Source organism: Lampetra planeri, chromosome 61, assembly GCF_965212315.1.
Source record: "Lampetra planeri chromosome 61, kcLamPlan1.2.h2, whole genome shotgun sequence".
NCBI lineage: Eukaryota > Metazoa > Chordata > Hyperoartia > Petromyzontiformes > Petromyzontidae > Lampetra > Lampetra planeri.
The window spans coordinates 973,819-996,160 of NC_136167.1; the positions used below are offsets into that span (position 1 = coordinate 973,819).

Genomic DNA, 22,342 nt, shown 5'->3' on the forward strand with positions numbered 1-22,342 from the left:
GGGGAACGGGGGGGGGGGTCCTCGGGGTGATGCGGTGAGCATCAAGCGCGGCCGCCTTTGTCTCCCCGAGTGAGTAGAGACTTAGTCTCTCACCACATCGCTCGCTCACCCGACTCACCCACACCGACTCACCCCGACTCACCCACACGGACTCACTCGGTCAGTCGCCAACAGCAGAACTCAGGACACGTGCGGCCTTTCTTCCTGACGAGATGACGTCACGAGCCGCGGGAGTGACGTCATGTCCACGCGCACAAGGGTATTCCGACGTCACCGGTCCGCGCGAGTGTCGTGACGTCACGCGCTGATGTCAACGACGTTACGTCATGACGCGGCTGCTGACGTGTTTGCGTCATGAGGTTACAACGCTTCACATGAGCGTCATGCCTTCCCTTTAAATGTCATACTATTCATTCGTGAGATCGTGTCACACGAGTAATGAATTGCGTCGTTACATATACTGTACGTAAATGTGATTGTCCTCTATACGTCATACCATAAATGACGTCAGACTGTTGTCAGGTCTCACGCGAAACTATTAATGACGTCATTACGCCGAACGGGTCAATTGTCGTCGTGACGTCTTCACACTCGCGTGCCGTGACGTCATCGCACCGTCGGCGACCGCCTTGCACGACGTCATTTTTAACCCGTGGGTTTGTTCCATTCGTGGTGACGTCATAAAGGGGAATCACAACTCCCCTGATTCGCCAGATTCCTCGTGGACATTCTGGTGGCGGTGGCTGCCTGCCACTCAAGACGAGCGTGTGATGTGTGTGTGTCTGTCTGTGTGTGTCTGTGTCTCTGTGTGTGTGTGTCTGTGTGTGTGTGTGTGTCTGTGTGTGTCTCATCTCAGTCAGTCGACCCGTGGCACTTGGGTCTGCTCCGTGACCTCCTGCCAGCGGGCGTTCGACACTTCACATGGCCTCAAGGTGCACATGGCCTGGCACAAGCGTCGTGGTGACGTCCCCACGGCAACTGTTGGGAGCGGTGGCGCAGTGGTTAGCGCGCCCTAAGCCTGTTAACGAGGCTACACGGGGGATCTTTGTCTTTGCCACCTCGGCGTGTGCCTCGTGCCACCAGCGCTGTGCACAGACGAAGTCGGGGCCTGCATCTCCCCCACTCGCTCGTCAGCGAGGTCATCCAGGGGGCTGTGTGGACACCACGGTGACTAGGAGATGTTAACTACCTCGCCTGGTGTGCAGGAGGTCGTGGGTTCGATCCCGACCCTGACGCCTGCTGCTGCTGTATATTTGGAGTTTGCATGTCTCTCTCTCCCCGTGGTCTCCTGCGCGTGAAGAGCCACTTCGTCTAGCTGTCGCCTGTGGCCATGTCGCTTCTGACAAAGAGCTGCGGCGTAACTCGGTGAGCCTCACACGGTTGGCTTCTAGTTCATCTCTCCTCCTCGTGGCCACCTCCAGCTCCAGACGTTGTATGAACGTTATCCGGCTGTGTGCCGTGCGCAACGCGGGGTCGTGATGACACGTCTTCATCTTCTTCTTTCGTTTGGCCGAAGTCGATGTGGAGCAGGACTCGAACCCGGACCCCCCCCCCCATCGTTGCGGTGCGAGCCAGAGGTCGCAAACGGGTTTTGATTCCTTACCCGTACCCGGCCGCACCAGGGTCGCAAACGGCGACCCGTACGGGTACCCGTTCCCTACCCGTACCCTACCCGAAATGAGTGACAAACGGCTACTCACCAGTGACTCACGGCCTACCCGTACCGGGCCGGGTATGGGTAGCCGGGTATCGGGTAGGGTACGGGTATCGGGTACCCGGTTGCGACCTCTCCACCCGGGAGGTCTCGGCAGAGCGATGCCACGCGTCGTCGTCGTTGTAGAATGGCCCGTGGACACGGACATCACAGAGCTAGATCCGAGATTCCTTCGCCGAGCGTGCAATTGAGACCCGGTGAAGAGCAGCAGCCTTCATCATCATCGTGCTTTATTAAATATCTCCTGTTGGTGACGATGACTCAACGGGGATAGCCACGGCAGGTACCACGCGCAGTGACAGTTTAAACAGTTTCACACGGAGTCGGCTTTCGCGGCCAAAACCATCCATAAGAGATTTTTGGGGTTAGATCGCGTAAATATAAGTGTGTCGTTAAACCCGCCACAGCAAATTAGTAAGGTTTGTCACGTAAACAGAACGTGCCAACACGTTACTATACTCTCTGGTTCTTTTGGTAATGTCACGTAGATAGAAAAAATAATAAAGGACGTTTCGGGCGCAACACAAGCGGTTGCTTGTGTTGCGGCGGAAACGTCGTGTTTTATTTCTTTATTTTTTTCTACCCACATAACTTTACCGAAATAACCAGAGTATGGATTCCTGCAGTCAAGAAAGCTTCAAATCAAGACGTTACGAGTACAGCACACCGGTGTGTTGGAGAGCAAATCCACAACAAGTACGACGTTCCTCCAATAATTACAACTAGCATCATCAGGCGGCAGCCACATTTATATTTGCGCGATCTAACCCAAAAAAACTTGTATCAGAGCTTAAGCAGTAAAATCGAATACTTTATATATACACTAACACAAAGATCCCCCGTGTAGCCTTTAACAAACTGTTGCGGCCAATGTTAGCAGGCACCTGTGAAGGCCGGCACGGCACACGAGGGGGTGGGTGGCCAGCACCTTTGTTCACAGACCGTACCAGGTACTCGTAAGGCCGAGTCAACGTCAGGGAGGCCCAGGACCGGTCCGGACGTTCGTCACCGGTTCGTGGCACGGTGCGCTAACCACGGCGCCACCGCTCTCCCAATACAGACACTCCCACACGTGCTGGTCCGCCGCTGCACACATCAACTCGCAGGGGCAAGCAGCTCGGCTCGCCGTGTGTGCTGACGTGTGCACACTGGGAGAACAAAAACGTGTCGCTTGAATTAAAGTGCTGAAGAAGCCCCCAGCACGCGGGAGTGCAACGCTGGACATGTTGCATTGAACTCCTTTCGACGTATGTAGCCAACCGTGCTCAATGGAGGTGCGGGGGAAGGACGTGCTGAATAGCATACCGCGGCACAACCCAAACACAGCGGAGCTACGCAGCAGTAGCAGCAGCAGCAGCACAACCGCGATCGGCCACGCATTGGAACAGAGTCAATTTTCGTTGCGCAGCCGATTCCCGAGAGCTGGAATTGAGACATTTGGTGCACAGCTGGCGTGGTCACCGACGTCACGCGGCGAACGGAGACGCTCGCAGGCGACGCCAGGGATCAAACTCGGGTCGCCGGCTTCGTAGCGCAGCGCGCTCACCGCTGCGCCACCGCTCCCCAGACACACACAAGACACACACAGACACCGGCGATTCTCCCTCGCTCACTCGAGGTGAGGCCGCGTCACGCGCCATTAGCCCCAGCCCCTGGCGGCCCCGCTTGGCCCCAAGCCAGCTTCAGCCGGCTTCTTGCGAAGGCCAGCGGCGGAAATCGCGGTTCGGTTCCGTCTCCGCAAAGTAAAACAAAGCGCCCATACCGGAGTGGACACGGGCACTGTCTCGGCTCGGATAGGGGGGGTACGTCTCTCCAGTCAGGTGGTTCTCGTGTTCTCTCTCTCTCTCCGCGTGGGCGTCTCCGCCAACTGTCGCCGGTGCCCGTCACGAGACCCTGCAGGCGCGCACCAGCAGCAGCTGCAGCAGGAAGAAGAGCGGCGACATGATGAGGCCGAAGGAGAGGTCGGTGACCGGCTGCACCAGCTTCTGGCAGAGCAGCATCTCGAAGACGAACTTGAGGCTGAGCACGGTGGCCACCCAGAGGGTGCGCATGCAGGCCACGCGCACCTCGCCGTCCTGGTACAGCCGGATGAAGACGATGACGGTGAAGTACGCCGTGAGGCCGTCGGCCACGAACACCGGCACGAACACCTTCCACCAGTCGAGCGGCAGCAAGCGCTCCGCCTTGAAGGCGAGCAGCACGGAGAACACGAGCGCGCCCAGCAGCTGCAGCGCCATCTCGAACGTCGCGAAGCCCAGCCACTGCACCAGCTCCTGCACCGTGAACAGCATGGCGGCGGCGGTGCTGGTGCTGGCGATAGCGGGTGGCGAAATCGGTGGTGGTGACGGTGGTGGTGTACCAATGACTTTGGTGGCGGTGGTGCTGGCGGCGGTGTTGGTGGCGGTGCTGGTGCTGGTGGCGGCGGTGCTGGCGATAGCGGGTGGCGAAATCGGTGGTGGTGCACCAATGACTTTGGTAGCGGTGGTGGTGCACCAATGACTTTGGTGGTGGTGGTGCTGATGCTGGTGGAGGGTGCAGTGGTGGATTTTGCAGTGGAGGCGGTGGTGGTGGTGCGAGGGGTGATGGGGTCGAGCCAATGCTTCGTGTCCTGGGGGTAACACTTCCCTGCAAATAAATTTGGGTTGGAGAAACAGAGGCAGATGTTGTCGGCATCACACATGTCACGGTCGCGTCCAGGGGCAATGAATGAATGAGTTGACTCGACGCGTGGCTGTCGGAGAGACCACCAACAACAGGAGGACGAGCACGCATCGTAGAGGTGCTTGTTGGGGTTGATCGCGTCCATTTATAAATGTTGTGTCGTTAAACCCGCCACCACCCGACACAGCCAGTAAGGTTGTGTGTCACGTGAACAGAACGTTGCCAATTCATTACGAGTACAGCACCGCCGGGTGTGTGTAGGAGAGCCACGCCACGACATTCACAATACGAGTGTACGACGTTTCGGCAGTGACTACAAGCACCTTCACCAGGCGGACGCGGCGTGGCGCTCGCGGCCGCCACCACGACCAGTGGCGATTATCCTGAACCGGTCCTGGGCCTCCTCCCCCCTAGGTCGACTCAGCCTCGAACGACTGCCCGCTGCTGATGTGTGACGACGGCGACATCGTCACTGGGGAGACAAAGGCGGCCCGGCGCTTGGCGACCCAACCCCCTGGGTGGTGCCTCGCCGCCCCCTTCCACACGCGGGGCGCGCTCGCCGCACAGGCCACAGCAGCAGCCTGCCGAGGCTGCACGGGCGGCATCTTTGTGTTACATGGTCACGACTCTGTTGTTGTGTTGTTGTTGTTGTGTTGTTGTTGTGTTGTTGTTGTGTTCATGGCGCGCGCCGTTACCTTGATGACGAACAAGAGGCGCTTCTGCCTCGCGACTCCACAGCCGGTACAGTGCGCGATGACGTCACCACGCACGGAGTGATGTCACCACGCACGGTCAATTGTCATCGCGCACGTGGTGACGTCACCACGCACGGAGTGACGTTACTACGCACAGAGTGATGTCACCACGCACGGGCAATCGTCATCGCGCACGTGGTGACGTCACCACGCACGAAGTGACGTCACCTCGCACGGAGTGTACCACAAGCTGCGGCCTTCGTAGGCGCTGACAGCACTTGCCCCTGCTGTCTGTTAGAGGCTACACGGGGGAGCTTTGACTTTGAGATTTGTTTTTTTTGTCGCCGACGAGAGAGGAACGGTGCGTGGTATACATTGAAAAGTGGGAATCGATCGATTATCAGTAAATACTGAGGAGCATTTTAATTGGAACTGAAATATAAAACTTTAGTAAAGTGAAGGCGGAACGAGGCACACAAAACTCTTCCCAACTCGACATTAACGCCGATTTAACAAAGTAACATTCTTAAACCTCTCCCAAATCGAATCGTTAATTATAAAGACGGATATCGATAAGCGCTATGACGTCACTACAACGAAATACGCGAGTGACCTCATCCAAACGGGCGGTGTGACGTCATCCGCAAGCCGCTCTCCCGCGTGACGTCACGCAGCTGGAAGTGCCGGCGCGCGCGCGGTGCCGGAACACGTGGGAAGAGGTGGGAGATGATGATGTTGATGATGATGTTGATGATGATGATGTTGATGATGATGTTTATGATGATGTTGTTGATGATGTTAATGATGATGTTGATGATGTTAATGATGATGTTGTTGATGATGTTGATGATGATGATGTTAATGATGATGTTAATGATGATGTTGATAATGATGATGTTGATGATGATGTTGATGATGTTGTTGATGATGATGTTATTGATGTTGATGATAATGATGTTGATAATGATGATGTTGATCATGTTGTTGATTATGTTGCTGTTTGATGATGATGTTGTTGACGATGTTGTTGATGATGTTGATGATGATGTTGTTGACGATGTCAGCGCTTGTGGCATCCGTGTTGTGTCAGCGCGCCGCCGGCTGCACCGCGGGCCTCTCGTTCAACGTCGCGGCCTTCACAGCTGCAGCACTTGCCCCAGCAGCAGCAGCAGCAGCATCCTCTCCCGTGGCTGGGGGACCTTTGTCTTTGTACCGTGTAGCGTCACTGACCCCGGGCACCGGGGGAGCGGTGGTGCAGCAGTTAGCGCGCCGCGCTCCGAACCAGGGCGGCCACCATTCATCAGAACCGGTCCTGGGGGCTCCCCCTGGGTCGACTCGGCCTCAAATGAGTACCTGGTGCGGCGTGGAGTAATCATCGCCACTGGGGAGACAAAGGCGGTCGGGCGTGATGCTGGCCACCCACCCCCTCGTGTGCCTTACCAGCCTTTGTAGGTGCTGCTCACTTGCCCCAGCAGTCTGTCCGGGCTATCGGGGGGATCTTTGTCTTTGTTTGAACTCGGGGTCACGCCGCGCGTGTCCCACCAACTCGATATGTTGAACTTCTAAAGAAATGAGTTTTCCGTTTTTGGATATAAAAGTTGAGTAGCTCCAGTGGCTTCCGCTTAGATTCTTTGGAAGAGTGGATTTGTCTCGGGGGCCTCCACGGGTTTTTTCTCGGCACAATTCGACTCAACGGCGCGCGTTCAGAGTGTGTGACCACGATACATTCCCACGTGATGACCACGATGAGCCACTAAGTTGAGCTCTCGTCATTTGCGATGGCCAGGTCACTTGTGAAGAAGAGCTGCGTAGATTAATGGGGCACTACAGCTGGTCAAATTAAAACAATGTTTAGTAGTCTTCTTGGTTCTTTCGGTAAAGTCACGTAGAAGGAAAATAATAAAATAATAAAAATACAACATAATAAGATAAATCTCACGACGTTTCGGCCACAACGCAAGCAGCCATCCTCAGGTGGAGAACAGAATTATCTTATGATGTTTTATTTTTATTATTTTTTTTATTTCCCTTCTACGTGACTTTACCGAAAGAACCAAGAAGATGAATCCCTGCAGTCACGAAAGCCTTAAATCGAAATTTAATGTTTAGTAGTAATAATGGTGATAGAGCCTTTGACACTTCACATGCCGGCCTCAAAGTGCACCTAGCCTGGCACAGGCGCTGTGGTGGTGACGGCGGCTGCCGCATGCCTCCGTTACGTTCCCTTGCTCCCAAGAGCGACTGACATCATGGGCAAGAACAACAACAAACAAAACACGACCGTGGCGTGGCTGGTGCTCGAACTGTGTGACCGCCGCGTGTTAAAGCATTCGCTAGAGACATTTGCAAGAGTGACCCAGAGGTCACCAAGGTCACAGGACAGCAATGAAGCAAAGATAAGTAATATTTTAGAAAACTTTTTTTAAAACCACGCTTTAATGAAATGTACTGGTAATGGCAGAACTCCACGACTCCAGGAAGTGGCCCCGAGGCTTGCCATAACGTAAAGGGACCGTGGTGATTTACAGCCAACGTCAGTTGAGCGTGGACAATTAGACCCAAGCCGAAACATAACATGTAAAAAAGAATGTTTAAAAATAATATTTATTATAGAATATAGTGTTGTCATCGGTATGACATAAGTATACCAAGTTTGCAGTCGATACCACATTGGGAAGTGGGTTAAAATTGAGCTACAAGATTTGAGGATACAACAACAACAGACACGGTGAGTTAGTAGAAAGCGTGCAATAAATCGTAACCAAAGCAACTGCATTCACAAGTGAAATCGAAAACATAACACTCGTGTGTCCCGCGGTGCCTTGCGATTTTTGCCGCGTTGTGCTGATCGTTCCGTCTTGCCGCACGGTAGGGCAATGGCGGACCACGACGACAACCACCACGACAACAACCACCACCACCGCCAGCGCCACCACCGCCGGCTGGCGGTGCTGTACGGCAGCCAGGGCGGAACGGCGCAGGACGTGGCGGAGCAGCTGTGGGGCGACGCGCGGCGCCGCCGCTTCGACTGCCGCCTCGCGGCGCTGGACGACTACGCCGTGGTGAGCGGCGGGCCGAGCTCGTGCCAGGCGGCCAGGAGCGCTTCAGCGGCCGTCTGGAACGCTCTTCCGATGTTAGGAAGCCACTGTGGAGCTATGCACTTGTACATCATCTCGAGGTTGACAAACTCGTTTGTTTAGAACTGTTATTGGTGTTTAGTTTGTTGTCCTTCCCCCCGCACCTCCGATTAGCACGGTAGGCTATGTACTTACAAACTGCTATACAATACACACTACACTGCTGTAGACTACACTATACACGACACTGCTTTAAACTACACTAATACACTCCACCACTTTACTACATTGAGAGATAATGTCCATAGAACCGCTTTTTCTGTTGCATTTGTTGTCCTTCCCCCGCCGGCTGGCTACATACGGCGGTGCGAAAGAAGTTCAACATACATACACAGACAAAGAACCCCCGTATAGCCTTACCATACTGTTGGGGCAAGTGCTGTTAGCGAGCACACACACACACACGTACATACATGTGAACCGTACGGCCCTCAGCGGAGCCAGCCGTACCGCCGTTCTTGACCGGTTGGTGCTGCCGCCGTGTGCAGGCCGGCCTCGTCTACGAGCCGCTGGTGGTCTTCGTGTGCTCCACCACCGGGGACGGAGACCCCCCCGACAACATGAAGGTTCGTTGCCGTGTCTCTGTGCCGACGACGCCGCCACGCTCGCTGATGACGACGACGACGACGATGATGACGATGACGACGACAACGATGATGATGACGACTACGATGCTGACGATGTTTATGACGATGACGACAACGATGATGACGACGATGATGACGACAATGACGACGATGACGATGATGACGACGATGACGATGATGATGACGACGATCACGATGATGATGACGACAATGATGACGACGACGACGTTTATGACGATGACGACGACGATGATGGCGACGATAATGATGACGACGATGATGGCGACGACGATGATGACGACGATGACGACGATGACGACGATGATGACGATGACGATGTTTGCCGCTCTCGTGACAGACGTTCTGGAGGTTCATTTTCCGCAAGGCCCTGCCTGCGAACTCGCTGGCTCACACCTGGTTCGCTGTGCTGGGCCTCGGGGACTCCTCCTACGCCAAGTGAGTGGGGGGCCCACGGCGCGGGGGAGCGTGGGGGTCCGTGGGGGTCACAGTACCCCCACGGGTCACGGGGAGCGGTGGGGCATCGGTTAGCGCTGCGCTGCGCTACGAACGTCGTGACCCGAGTTCGATTCCCACCCACGGCCACCAACACCGGTGACGATTATCCGAACCGGTCCTGGGCCTCCCTTAGGTCGACTCGGCCCCAAACAAGCACCCGGTGCGTTGTGTTAACATCGCCACTGGGGAGACAAAGGCGGCCACCCACCCCGTAATGTGCCGTTCCGGCCTTCGTAGGCTGCTCGCGAACAGCGCTTGCCCCGGCGGTCTGTGCAGGCTGCACGGGGGTCTTTGCCTCCGTGCGTCTGCCTGCCCGTCGCTGCGTGCCGGACACCCGCGGTGCCAATAGACGTCGCGACGTCCGGCGCACCACGTGACGTCGCGACCAACGCTCTCGAGCCTCCCCGGCGTGCCGGCCGGCACGGCAACTCCCCGTACGGCCGCGTTCTCAGCCTTCTCCGCCGTTGCAGGTTCAACTTCGTCGCCAAGAAGCTGCACAAGCGTCTGCTGCAGCTGGGCGGCCGCCCCCTCGCGTCGCCTGGCCTCGCCGACGACCAGCACGAGCTCGGGTACGCGTGCTGGACGCGCGCTGTGCGCACGTTGCGCGTGTAGTGTATAGTGTAGTTTAAAGTAGTGTAGTGTTTAGTGTAGTGTATGGTAGTGCAGTGTGTAGTAGTGTAGTCGTGAAGTGTAAAGTGTACTGTATGATAGTGTATAGTAGTGTAGTGTATTGTAGTGTGTAGTAGGGTAGTGTATAGTGTAGTGTAGTGTATAGTGTAGTGTATAGTGTAGTGTATAGTGTCGTGTGTAGTAATGCAGTGTATAGTGTAGTGTATAGTGTAGTGTGTAGTAGTGTAGTGTATAGTAGTGTATAATAGTGTAGTGTATAGTGTAGTGTAAAGTAGTGTATAGTGTAGTGTATAGTGTAGTAGTATAGTGTATAGTGTCGTGTGTAGTAGTGTAGTGTATAGTGTAGTGTATAGTAGTGTATAATAGTATAGTGTAGTGTATAGTAGTGTATAATAGTGTAGTGTATAGTGTAGTGTAAAGTAGTGTATAGTAGTGTAGTGTATTGTAGTGTAGGTTCTTTTGCACCGTGCATGGTTAGCGCGCTGCGCTACGAGTCCACTCGCAGCCACCAACGCCGGTGACGACTTAAACCTGTCCGGAGCCTCCCCTAGGTCGACTCAGCCTCAAATGAGTAGCTGTGTGCCGCGGTGACGGCCTCCACAGGCGCCGCTGCTCGCTTGACGGCACTCGCCCCCCCCCCCCCCCCCGGACTGCCGAAGTCTTACCTGGGCTCCTCTGGCTGCGCAGAGCGGACGCGGTGGTGGACCCGTGGGTGGCCGCCCTCTGGAGCGACGTCCTGCGGGAGTTTCCGCTACTGGATGGAGAGGAAGCCATCGCTGACGACGCACGGTGAGGGGGACCACCGGGGTGACACGGGCTGGGGGGGGATGGTGGCCGAGGCCGAGGAGGTTTGTGACTTCTCTCCCCCTCTTCTGGACGGTGGGACTAAATACAACGGCAAAGGTCCCCCGCGTAGCCTTGGCGGGCTTATGGGGCAAGTGCTGTTAGCGAGCAGCGGCACCTACGGAGGCCGTCGCGCTGTGGCACACCAGGGGAGTGGGCACCACGCACGGCCGCCTTTGTCTCCCGGTGGCGATGTTTACGCACCGCACCGGGTACTCGTTTGAGGCCGAGTCGACCTAGGGAAGGCCCAGGACCGGTTCGGATAATCGTCACCGGTGTTGTGCCGTGAGCGGGAATCGAACCCGTGTCGCCGGGTTCATAGAGCAGCTCGCAAATCACTTCACTACCGCTCATACACACACACCCACACTCATACACACATTCACACACTCACACTCACACACACTCACACACTCACTCACACTCACACATTCACACACTCACACACACATTCACACACTCACACTCACACACCCACACACACCCACACTCATACACACATTCACACACTCACACTCACACACACTCACACACTCACTCACACTCACACATTCACACACTCACACACACATTCACACACTCACACACTCACACACTCACACACACACCCATAATGCAACTGCTAGCGTCAAAACCACAACCCAACACAATCGAGAAAAATAAAATCACACCGCAAATCACTCGATTGGGATTGCGTACGGCATCATCGTCATCATCGTCACAATCATCATCATCGTAATAATCATCGTCATTGTCATCATCGTCATAATCCTCATCATTGTCACAATCATCATCACCGTCATAATTGTCATAATCGTCATCATCGTCATAATCGTCATCATCGTCATCATCGTCATCATCGTCACAATCATCATTATCGTCATAATCGTCGTCATCATCGCCGTCATCATTGTCGCCAAACCTCTCCGTATGAATCCGTGGCCGGAGCCCCAGACCCCGCGTGCCGCTGTGCCTTGTCAGGTTACCGCCCCGCTACCGCGTCGACTTCGTGGAGCCCAGCGGCGAGGCCCGAGCTGACGGAGACACCCCGGCTGACGGAGACACCCGCACGGGCGGCTCGCCGCCAGACGGTGTCGCCGGCGCGGCGCCGTCGCCCCTCCGCCCGTTCCCGGCGCGCGTCATCGCCAACGAGCGCGTGACGAGCGCGGGGCACTTCCAGGACGTGCGGCTCATCCGATTGGACGTCGCTGGCTCGGGGTTGCGGTAACGCCCCCTCCCTCCCTACCCCGCGCCACCCACATCTCTGTGAGTTTGTCACCTTTTGAGCCGTGCGAGTCTCTCTGTGTGAGTCTCTCTGTGTGAGTCTCTCTGTGAGTCTCTGAGTCTCTCTGTGTGAGTCTCTCTCTGTGAGTCTCTCTGTGTGAGTCTCTCTCTGTGAGTCTCTCTGTGTGAGTCTCTCCGTGCGTGTCTCTCTGTGTGAGTCTCTCCGTGTGTGTCTCAGGTTCCGTGCGAGTCTCTCTGTGCGTGTCTCTCCGTGCGTGTCTCTCTGTGTGAGTCTCTCCGTGCGTGTCTCAGGTTCCGTGCGAGTCTCTCTGTGCGTGTCTCTCCGTGCGTGTCTCAGGTTCCGTGCGGGCGATGTGGCTATGATCCAGCCGCCGTCTCCGGGCGAGGCGGTGGCAGCCGTCTGCTGCCTGCTGCGCCTCGACCCCGAGCGCCACTTCTACGTCACGGCTAACCACCCGGGTACGCAGGAGCGGGGGGGGGGAGCGGGGGGGGGGGGGTGGCGTGGGGGGGGGAGTGGTGGCGTGGGTGGGGGAGCGGTGGCGTGGCGATCGGCGTGCCCGGCGACCCGAGTTCTATTCCCGCTCGAGGCCAAGCACCGGCGACGGTTGTCCGAACCGATCCCGGGGCTCCCGCAGGTCGACTCGGCGGCCTCAAACGAGCGCCTGGCTCGGCGCGTAAACGTCAGCCGCCGGGGGAGACAAAGGCGGCCGGGCGTGGCGCCGGCCACCCCACCGCCCTCGCGCGTCGTGCCGGCCTTGGTGCTCTGTGACGGCGCTCGCCCCGACGGCTTCACGGGGGGGGATCTTTGCCCGCGTGCCTGCGTGCCCCCAGGCCTCCCCGCGCCGCCCTTGCCGTCGCCGTGCTCCGTGCGCTGGCTGCTGGAGCGCCGCCTGTGCGTGACGGCCGTGCCACGCCGCTCGGCGTTCCGCGCGCTGGCGCGCCTCGCCGCCCCCGGCAGCGCGGAGCGCGAGCGCCTGGCCGAGCTGAGCGCCGCCGCCGGCCTCGACGACCTCTACGCCTACTGCCAGCGGCCACGCCGCACCACCCTGGAGGTGTGCACCGCCAACGCCACCGCCACAACCACAGCTACAGCCACAACCACAACCACAGCCACAGCCATCACCACAACCACAGCCACAGCCACCGCCACAACCACAACCACATCCACAGCCACATCCACAACCACCGCCACCGGCGCAGCCACAGCACAGCCACCACAGCCATCACCATGGCCGCCCACAGGCACCGCAGCCACAGCCACCGCCACCACCGCACGTCGATTCTAAATGTGACGGGAAAAACCGGAGGACCCGGAGAGACACGCAAACTCCAAATAGACAGCAGCAGGCGTCAGGGTCGGGATCGAACCCACGACCTCCTGCACACCTCATCATGGGACCTCCTTTGCCAGTACCAAAACATGGGAATAGGTTTTCCCATTTTTTCTGGCAACAAAACAGCTGTTTTAATATGTTAAAATGCCAAACTGAAACCTTTTACAAGGAGTCATGTCTGCATTAACCACAATACTTGTGGTCAGAATGCAAACAAACAACATACTCTGATGGCATTGTCCATGAAACTGATTGGTCCACACCAGAGACAGCTTTCTTTTGAGCCTCGTCTCAAAACGGTGTTAGACCAGAGGACGCCAAAAGGCGCCAAAAGGCGTCCTCTGGTCCTGTACAGCAGGCGAGGGAGTTGACATCTCCGCGCCACCGGGATGTAGAAGTGGGCAGGAGAGGAGCGCTGACGATGCCCCCTCGATGCTCGTCGGAGCAGCAGGAAGTCACCGCCACCGTCTTTGATGTTGCCACTGCCGCCGCTGCTGTTGTTGTTTACGTTGTTGATGTTGTTGATGTTGCCGTTGTTTACGGTGTTGTTGCTGCTACTGTTGTCGTTGTTGCTGCTGCTGTTGTTTCTGTTGTTGTTTACGTTGTTGCCGTTATTGTTGCTGTTGTTGATGTTGCCTTTGTTTCTGTTGTTGCTGTTGTCGTCATTGTTGTTATGACTGCTGCTGCTGTTTTTGTTGTTGTTGCTGCTGCAGTTTTTTCTGTTGTTGCTGCTGCTGTTGTTTCTGTTGTTGCTGCTGCTGCTGTTTTTGTTGTTATTGCTGCTGCTGTTGTTTTTGTTGTTGCTGCTGCTGTTGTTTCTGTTGTTGCTGCTGCTGTTCTCGTCATTGTTGTTATGACTGCTGCCGCTGCCGCTGCCCCAGGTGCTGCAGGATTTCCCGGAGACGGCGGCGCGCCTGTCGCTGGACGACCTCCTGGACCTCGTGCCGCCCATCCAGCCCCGGGCCTTCTCCATCGCAAACTCCCCGCAGGTAGCGGGACGGGGGGGGGTGTGGGGGGGCGGACACGGCCCTACCACGGCCACGGTGACGACAACGACGTCGACGACGATGACGACGTCGTCTTTCTGTGCGCGTGCGTAGGCTCACCCGGACGAGGTGCATGTCCTCGTGGCGGTGGTGACGTACCGCACGCGAATGTTCGCTCCGCGCCGGGGCCTCTGCTCCACGTGGCTCGCCAGCCTGGACCCCGCCAAAGGTCGGCCACCCCGGTGAAGGTCGCGACGCGGCCGGCGGCCATCGGGAACCGCAGTTTCCGGTTCCCGTGCGGTGCCGTCGCCCCCCCCCCCCCACCCACCACCCCCCAAAGACCAAGTACCCCGTGTAGCCTTGACGGATTGTTGGGGCAAGTGCCGTTAAGCGAGCAGCGCCTTGCGAGGGCCGGCACGGCGCACGAGGTGGGGTGGTTGGCCAGCACCGCGCCCGGCCGCCTTCGTCTGCCCGGTTGCGATGTTTACCGCGCGCCGCGCCGGGTACTCGTTTGGGGCCGAGTCGACCTAGGGGAGGCCCAGGATCGGTTCAGATAATCCTCACCGGCTTGTTGGTGGCAGAGAGCGGGAATTGAACTCGGTCCGCCGGGTCCGTAGCGCGGCGCGCTGACCGCTGCACCCCGTGACCCCCGTGACCCCTGTGACCCCAGGAGAGGAGCCGCCCCGCGTGCCGCTGTGGGTGAAGCGCGGCACGCTGGCGCCGCCATCGCCCGCGGCGCCGCTCGTGGCGGTGGCGCCCGGCACCGGCGTGGCGCCGTTCCGCGCCATGCTGCAGGAGCGCTTCGCGGGCGGCCACGCGGGTGAGCCGGGTCACACGGGGGGTTCACGCTGGGGGTCACGCGGGGGTCACACGGGGGTCACGCGGGGGTCAAGCGAGGGGGGGTCACGCGGAGGTCCACGCGGGGGTCACGTGGGGGGGGTAATGAATAACGAGGGTGAAAAACCACGTCCTTGGAAGTTTTGTTTAATAAGCGCAAAATAACGTGACGCACGCGGATCTCCTGTGCAGGTAACATGCACGCGGGTAAACATGTAGACGCACACACGTAGACGCACACACGTAGACGCACACACGTAGACGCACACACGTAGACGCACACACGTAGACGCACACACGTAGACGCACACACGTAGACGCACACACATAGACGCACAGCAACCGCTGTTCGCTGCTGAGCGGTGGTGACGTCTCCACGCCGCTCGTGGCAGGCGTTACAAAGACAAAGGTCCCCCACGTAGCCTTTAAAGGCCGGCAGGGCACGTGAGGGGGGCGGGTTGGCCAGCACCGCCACCGCCACCACCACGGCCACCACCAGCACCACCACCGCCACCGCCACCACTGCCACCACCGCCACCACCAGCACCACCACCACCACCACCACCGCCGCCACCACCACCGCCACGCTCTCCGCACCCCGCTGAGGCCCGCGTCCCCCCGCCCCCAGGCAACGTGCTGTTCTTCGGGTGCCGGAACCGCGGCGGAGATTTTTATTTCCGGGAGGAGTGGGAGGAGGCGGAGTCACGAGGAGACCTCCAACTCATCACTGCCTTCTCACGTGACCAGGTCACCCTCCCCCCTCCTCCCACTCACCCCCCCCTACCCCCTCCTCCGCCCCCCCACCCCCTCCTCCTCCCCCCCCCTACCCCCTCTTCCTCCCCCCATTGCCTTCTCACGTGACCAGGTCACCCTACCCCGTGTGCGTGTGCCCACCGTGTATGTGTCCACTGTGTGTGTGTGGCCCCCCCTCCCGTGTGCCGTGTGTGCGCCCCCCTGTGTGTGCGCGCCGTGTGTGCAGGAGGAGAAGGTGTTTGTGCAGCACAGGATGCGCGAGGAGGGCGCCCTCGTGTGGCACCTGCTGCACAACGAGGGCGGCTGTCTCTACATAGCCGGGTAACGTGGCGGGGTAACGTGGCCGGGTAACGTGGCGGGGTAACGTGGCGGGGTAACGTGTGGCCGGGTAACGTGGCCGGGTAACGTGGCCGGGCGACGTGGCATGTAACCCGTGTAAGGGTCACGTTTCGTCATGCATTGAAAAGGAAGTAAAACCATGCATATGTGTGTGCGTGCGTGACCGTGCGTCCGTGCGTGGCGCAGGAACTCCAAGAGCATGCCGTCGGGAGCGCTGGACGCGCTCAAGTGGATCGCCGCGACGCACGGCGGCCTGGACGACGCGGAGGCCCAGGCCTTCGTGTCGGAGCTGGAGAAGACTCGGAGGCTGCAGTGGGAGACGTGGTCGTAGCGACGAGGTGGGGGGAGAGCGACGAGGTGGGGGGAGCGGCGAGGTGGGGGGCGACGTTGGTCGTTGTCGTTATTCGTCTCCGCCGCTCCGGGCGACGGCTCCCGGAGGTGCCGGGAGGCCCACGGCGTCGTGCTCGGTGGCCTCGGGGCTCTGGCCGCTCATCTGGAACGAGGCCGTGACGCTGCCGTGACGCAGCGGGTACACGGCGAGCACACGCGCACACGCACACACGCACACACGCACACACACACGCGCACGCACACACACACACGCACACACACACACACTCACACGCGCACACGCACACACACACGCACACACGCCCAGCGTCCCCGCGTTAACACGCACACACACACGCCCCGTGTTAACACGCACACACACACGCCCAGTGTCCCCGCGTTAACACACGCACACACGCACACACACACGCCCCGTGTTAACACGCACACACACGCACACACACGCACACACACACACACGCCCAGCGTCCCCGCGTTAACACACGCACACACGCACACACACGCTCAGATTCCCCACGTTAACACACACACGCACACACACGCACGCACGCACACACACGCACACACACACGCGCCCAGCATCCCCACGTTAACACACACGCATGCACACGCCCAGCATCCATGCATTAACACGCACACACACGCACGCGTTTTTCCAATTTACCCCTCCCATTTGAATACCAGTCAACGCGCTCCACGCCGCGCGCGCCGGACGATTGTTAAACGCGTGACGCGCTCACGCAGACTAACGGCCAGACGCGGCCTCGCAAACGCCCCCCGCCTGCCCTCGACCACGTGATGCCGCTCCCCGGCGTTCAAATTCCTATCGCCGTGACACACCCAACTTGCCTGATGATTGCTCAACGAGTCCCCGCGTGGTGTCGAGAGAGAACACCGATTCCGCCTGACAGCCGTCTCCGCCTCACGCGTCCGAGTGAATTGTTATGTTTGAGTGCCTGTGTGTGTGCGTGTGGTGTGATGTGTGTGGTGTGATGTGATGTGTGTGGTGTGATGTGTGTGGTGTGATGTGATGTGTGTGGGGTGTGAGAGTAATGTGTGATGTGTTGGTGTGTGGTGTGATGTGTGTGTGTGTGCGTGTGGTGTGATGTGTGGTGTGATGTGTGTGTGTGTGCGTGTGGTGTGATGTGTGGTGTGATGTGTGTGTGCGTGCGTGTGGTGTGATGTGTGGTGTGATGTGTGTGTGTGTTGGTGTGTGGTGTGGAGGGGGGCGCTAGTGCAGCGGTTAGCGCGCTACGCTACGAACCCCTGGTCGACCCGGGTTCGACTCCCGCTCACGGCCAACGCATCTAAACCGGTCGTGGGCCTCCCCTAGATCGACTCGGCCTAAAATCAGTACAGTACCTGGTGCAGTGTATAAACACCGCCACTAGGAAGACAAAGGCGGCCGGGCGTGTTGTTCGCCACCCACCCCTTCGTGTGCCGTGTCGGCCTTCAGTCTGTTAAGACTATACGGGGGATGTTTGTCTTTGGTGCGCGTGTGTGCGTGTATATATATTCGTAAAGTACTTACTAACTTCCTTCAAGGCTGCGTAAAATACAGAGATGAGAGGGGAGAGGCAGGAGAGTGTGCGGAGTGGAGAGGTAGGAGAGAGATGAGAGGGGAGAGGCAGGAGAGTGCGTGGAGGGGAGTAGAGTGAGATGAGAGGGGAGAGGTAGGAGAGTGTACATTGTGGATGTATGAACATTGTGGATGTATCAACATTGTGGATGTATCAACATTGAGTATTTTTGTAACGCTTGAGAACCAAAGGGTTGCAAGGCTGCCGTTAAGGTGAAGAACCGCGGCTCTAAACGCGTGGTTCTAAACGTGGAATGAAAAGCCGGAGCAAAATCCACGCGACCACGGGGAGAACACGCAAACTCCAAATACACAGCAGGGGTCGGGATCGAACCCACGACCTCGTGTGTACCCGGCGAGGTAGTTAACATCTCCTAGTCACCGTGACGCCCCATTCATTCTCGATTTGAAGCTTTCGTGACTGCAAGGATTCATACTCTTAGGTTTTTTCGGTAAAGTCACGTAGGTAAAATAATAATAATGAAAATAACTAAATTAAATCACGACGTTTCGGAAGCAACACAAGCCTCCGTCATCAGGTGTAACTGCTCCAGTAAAATCATACACTACAGTAATTTTACTGGAGCAGTTATACCTGATGACGGAGGCTTGTGTTGCTTCCGAAGCGTCGTGATTTAATGTAGTTATTTTCATTTATTATTTTATTATAATTTTTTTACCTACGTGACATTACCGAAACAACCTAAGAGTATACCCCATTCACTGTCTTTGAAACGGATTGGCCCATCATTTTGTTTTGGCGAAAAGGTCCCAAAGACACGTGGGGGGGGGGGTGGGGGGTCTGCGATCGCAGGGGGCTCGCGCCCCCCCCCACACACCTGGGGCTCTGCGGCGGCTGCTCGTGCCGGGCCGTGTCCGCTGCTGCTCACCTGTGCAGCTGCCTCTGCAGCCCGGCCAGGTAGCGGTGCCCCACGGCAAACAGCGCCGCCTGCGCCTCCACTAAGTCCTGCAGCCCCTGCAGCTGTTCGGCCTGGGGGAGGGGCGCGGGGGTCAAGGGTCAGCGGTGGGGAATCCTCCACGCTCTCTCCTGCCCCTCTCATCTCACTCCACCCCCCTCCACGCTGTCTCCTTACCTCTCCCCTCATCCCACTCCCCTCCACGCTCTCTCCTGCCCCTCCCCTCTCATCTCACTCCACTCCCCTCCACGCTCTCTCCTGCCTCTCCCCTCTCATCTCACTCCACTCCCCTCCACGCACTCTCCTGCCTCTCTCATCTCACTACACTCCCCTCCACGCTCTCTCCTGCCTCTCCCCTCTTACTCCCCTCCACGCACTCTCCTGCCTCTCTCATCTCACTACACTCCCCTCCACGCTCTCTCCTGCCTCTCCCCTCTCACTCCCCTCCACGCACTCTCCTGCCTCTTCCCCCTCATCTCACTCCACGCTCTCTCCTGCCTCTCCCCTCTCATCTCACTCCACGCTCTCTCCTGCCTCTCCCCCCTCATCTCACTCCACGCTCTCTCCTGCCTCTCCCCCCTCATCTCACTCCACGCTCTCTCCTGCCTCTCCCCCCTCATCTCACTCCACGCTCTCTCCTGCCTCTCCCCCCTCATCTCACTCCACGCTCTCTCCTGCCTCTCCCCTCTCATCTCACTCCACCCGGGCTCCACGTGGCTCCGTGCGGGTCCTCACGTGCGCGTTGTCTACGCCCTCCAGCAGCCGCGTGACGTCACGGCTCTGCCTGCGGAACTCGTCTCGCGCCGCGGCCTCGTGCTGCTCGGCCTGGAGGGGGGGACAGCCGCCCTCGTCGGTGTGGAGGGGGGGGGGGATCGGGTCACACGTCGCATGTTGGCGCATGTTGGCACATGTTGGCACATATTGAGAATAGATTTCCCCCTTTTTTCTGGCCACAAAACAGCTGTGTTGAGATGTTAAAACACCAAACTGAAACCTTTTACAAGGAATCACGTTCCTGCATTAGCCACAACGCTTGTGGTCAGAATGCAAACAAAAAATGCAAAAAAAGCATTGTCCTTGAAACTGATTGGTCCACACCAGAGACAGATTTCTCTTGAGCCTCGTCTCAAAACGGTGTTAGACCAGAGGACGCCAACAGGCGGGGTGGAACCCTATTCTCATGATTTGGTTCTGGCAAAGGAGGTCTCGTGACGGCGCATGTTGTCGCATGTTACATGTCACGCACGCGCGTGTCCCCCGCACCTCCAATTAGCGCGAGGTGGCTACGTACGGTGCGAAAGAAGTTCAACGTGCATACCACGCAAAGACAAAGATCCCCCGTGTAGCCTTAACAGAATGTAGGGGCAAGTGCTGGTTAGAGCGAGTAACCGGCGCAGTGCACGAAAAGCAACATCGGGCATAATCGATGGGTTGTTTTTGTGTGGTGAAATCGCGTCAATGTATAAACGTGTCGTGAAACCCGCCACCACCCGACACAGCCGATGAGGAAGCTTGTGTCACGTGACCAGCGCGTGACAACTCCCGACGAGCACAGCGCCGCCGTTTGCGCGTTGCAGAGCAAGTCCACAAGATTCACGCAGTCGGGAGAGACAAAGGCGGCCGTGGCGGGGTGCCCGGCAAACGCCACCCCCCCCTTGGCGCTGCCCCCCCCCGGCGTGTCGTGGCTGCCCCCCCTCCCCCGGCGTGTCGTGGCTGCCCCACCCCCCCTCACCCGGGCCGCGTCGTGCGCCGTGGCGGCGCTGGCGCTTCGTCGGAGCGCCAGCGCCAGTGCCGCCCTCGCCGTCTCCAGCCGCGAGCGCTCCCTCTGCGGGCCGACAACCATCACCATCATCACCATCATCATCAACATCATCATCACCATCATCATTACCATCACCATCATCAACATCACCATCATCATCAACATCATCATCATCACCATCATCATTACCATCATCAACATCACCATCATCATCAACATCATCATCATCACCATCATCATTACCATCACCATCATCAACATCACCATCATCATCAACATCATCATCATCACCATCATCATCACCATCATCATCATCACCATCATCATCACCATCATCATCATCACCATCATCACCATCATCACCACCATCATCATCACCACATCATCACCACCATCACCACCACCATCATCACCATCATTATCACCATCATCATCATCACCATCATCATCACCATCATCATTATCACCATCATCACCATCATCATCACCATCATCATCATCACCACCATCATCATCACCATCATCATTACCACCATCATCACCACCATCATCATCACATCATCATCATCACATCATCACCACCATCACCACCATCACCACCACCATCATCACCATCACCATCATCACACCATCATCACACCACCATCACCATCATCACCATCATCACACCACCATCATCATCACCACCATCATCACCATCATCACCATCATCACCACCATCATCACCACCACCATCATCATCATCACCATCATCACACCATCATCACACCATCATCACACCACCATCACACCACCATCACCATCATCACCATCATCACCACCATCATCACCACCATCATCATCACCACCTCAGCATCATTATCACCATCATCATCACCATCATTATCATCATCACCATCATCACCATCACCACCATCATCATTACCACCATCATCACCATCATCACCACCATCATCATCATCACATCATCATCACCATCATCACCATCATCATCACCATCATCATCACCATCATCACACCATCATCACACCACCATCATCACCATCATCACCACCACCATCATCATCACCACCATCATCACCACCATCACCACCATCATCATCACCACCACCATCATCATCATCACCACCATCATCACCATCATCACCACCATCATCACCACCATCACCACCATCACCACCATCATCATCATCACCATCATCACACCATCATCACACCACCATCATCACCATCACCACCATCATCACCACCATCATCATCACCACCTCATCATCATCATCACCTACTCATCACGCATCACCTCATCACCACATCATTTTGGGCAGTGTTGAGTCTATGGGTAGTGTTGAGTCTATGGGCAGTGTTGAGTCTATGGGTAGTGTTGAGTCTATGGGTAGTGTTGAGTCTATGGGCAGTGTTGAGTCTATGGGCAGTGTTGAGTCTATGGGTAGTGTTG

At 57.3% G+C, this 22,342-nt stretch overlaps 2 protein-coding genes and 1 long non-coding RNA gene across 4 annotated transcripts; 1 reads left to right on the forward strand and 2 right to left on the reverse strand.

Annotated features, from left to right (window-relative positions):
• Positions 1-1,926: 1,926 nt before the first annotated feature.
• On the reverse strand, positions 1,927-5,178 carry TMEM203 (transmembrane protein 203). Of its 2 annotated transcripts, none has more exons than XM_078619081.1 (2): positions 5,071-5,178; positions 1,927-4,339 (listed from the first exon to the last, which is right to left on the reverse strand). In XM_078619081.1, the coding sequence occupies exon 2, from the start codon at positions 4,003-4,005 to the stop codon at positions 3,598-3,600; it is 408 nt and encodes a 135-aa protein (XP_078475207.1). In that variant the 5' UTR covers positions 4,006-4,339; positions 5,071-5,178; the 3' UTR covers positions 1,927-3,597. The 2 variants fall into 2 exon arrangements, with proteins under 2 accessions (XP_078475207.1, XP_078475208.1); XM_078619082.1 differs by having other exon boundaries at positions 1,927-3,987; positions 5,071-5,175.
• Positions 5,179-5,303: 125 nt separating this feature from the next.
• NDOR1 (NADPH dependent diflavin oxidoreductase 1) lies at positions 5,304-16,633 on the forward strand. The gene is made up of 15 exons (XM_078619049.1): positions 5,304-5,789; positions 7,943-8,132; positions 8,696-8,773; positions 9,153-9,250; positions 9,781-9,879; positions 10,628-10,729; positions 11,765-12,007; positions 12,366-12,487; positions 12,860-13,080; positions 14,244-14,351; positions 14,463-14,577; positions 15,019-15,168; positions 15,814-15,932; positions 16,165-16,259; positions 16,464-16,633. Exons 2-15 carry the CDS (start codon positions 7,947-7,949, stop codon positions 16,606-16,608), a joined length of 1,881 nt encoding a protein of 626 aa, XP_078475175.1. The 5' UTR covers positions 5,304-5,789; positions 7,943-7,946; the 3' UTR covers positions 16,609-16,633.
• On the reverse strand, positions 16,022-20,789 carry LOC144736508 (uncharacterized). Its single transcript, XR_013588766.1, has 3 exons — positions 19,860-20,789; positions 19,098-19,198; positions 16,022-16,770 (listed from the first exon to the last, which is right to left on the reverse strand). It is a non-coding gene; the product is annotated as an uncharacterized LOC144736508 (long non-coding RNA).
• Between the last annotated feature and the right edge of the window lie 1,553 nt (positions 20,790-22,342).

Bases quoted from the DNA above. Each gene is read 5' to 3' on its own strand.
- TMEM203 (XM_078619081.1), bottom strand. From the start codon at position 4,005: ATGCTGTTCACGGTGCAGGAGCTGGTGCAGTGGCTGGGCTTCGCGACG.
- NDOR1 (XM_078619049.1), top strand. From the start codon at position 7,947: ATGGCGGACCACGACGACAACCACCACGACAACAACCACCACCACCGC. The intron at 8,133-8,695 runs GTGAGCGGCGGG...CGCCGTGTGCAG, and splicing joins CGCTGGACGACTACGCCGTG to GCCGGCCTCGTCTACGAGCC. The intron at 9,251-9,780 runs GTGAGTGGGGGG...CCGCCGTTGCAG, and splicing joins GGGGACTCCTCCTACGCCAA to GTTCAACTTCGTCGCCAAGA.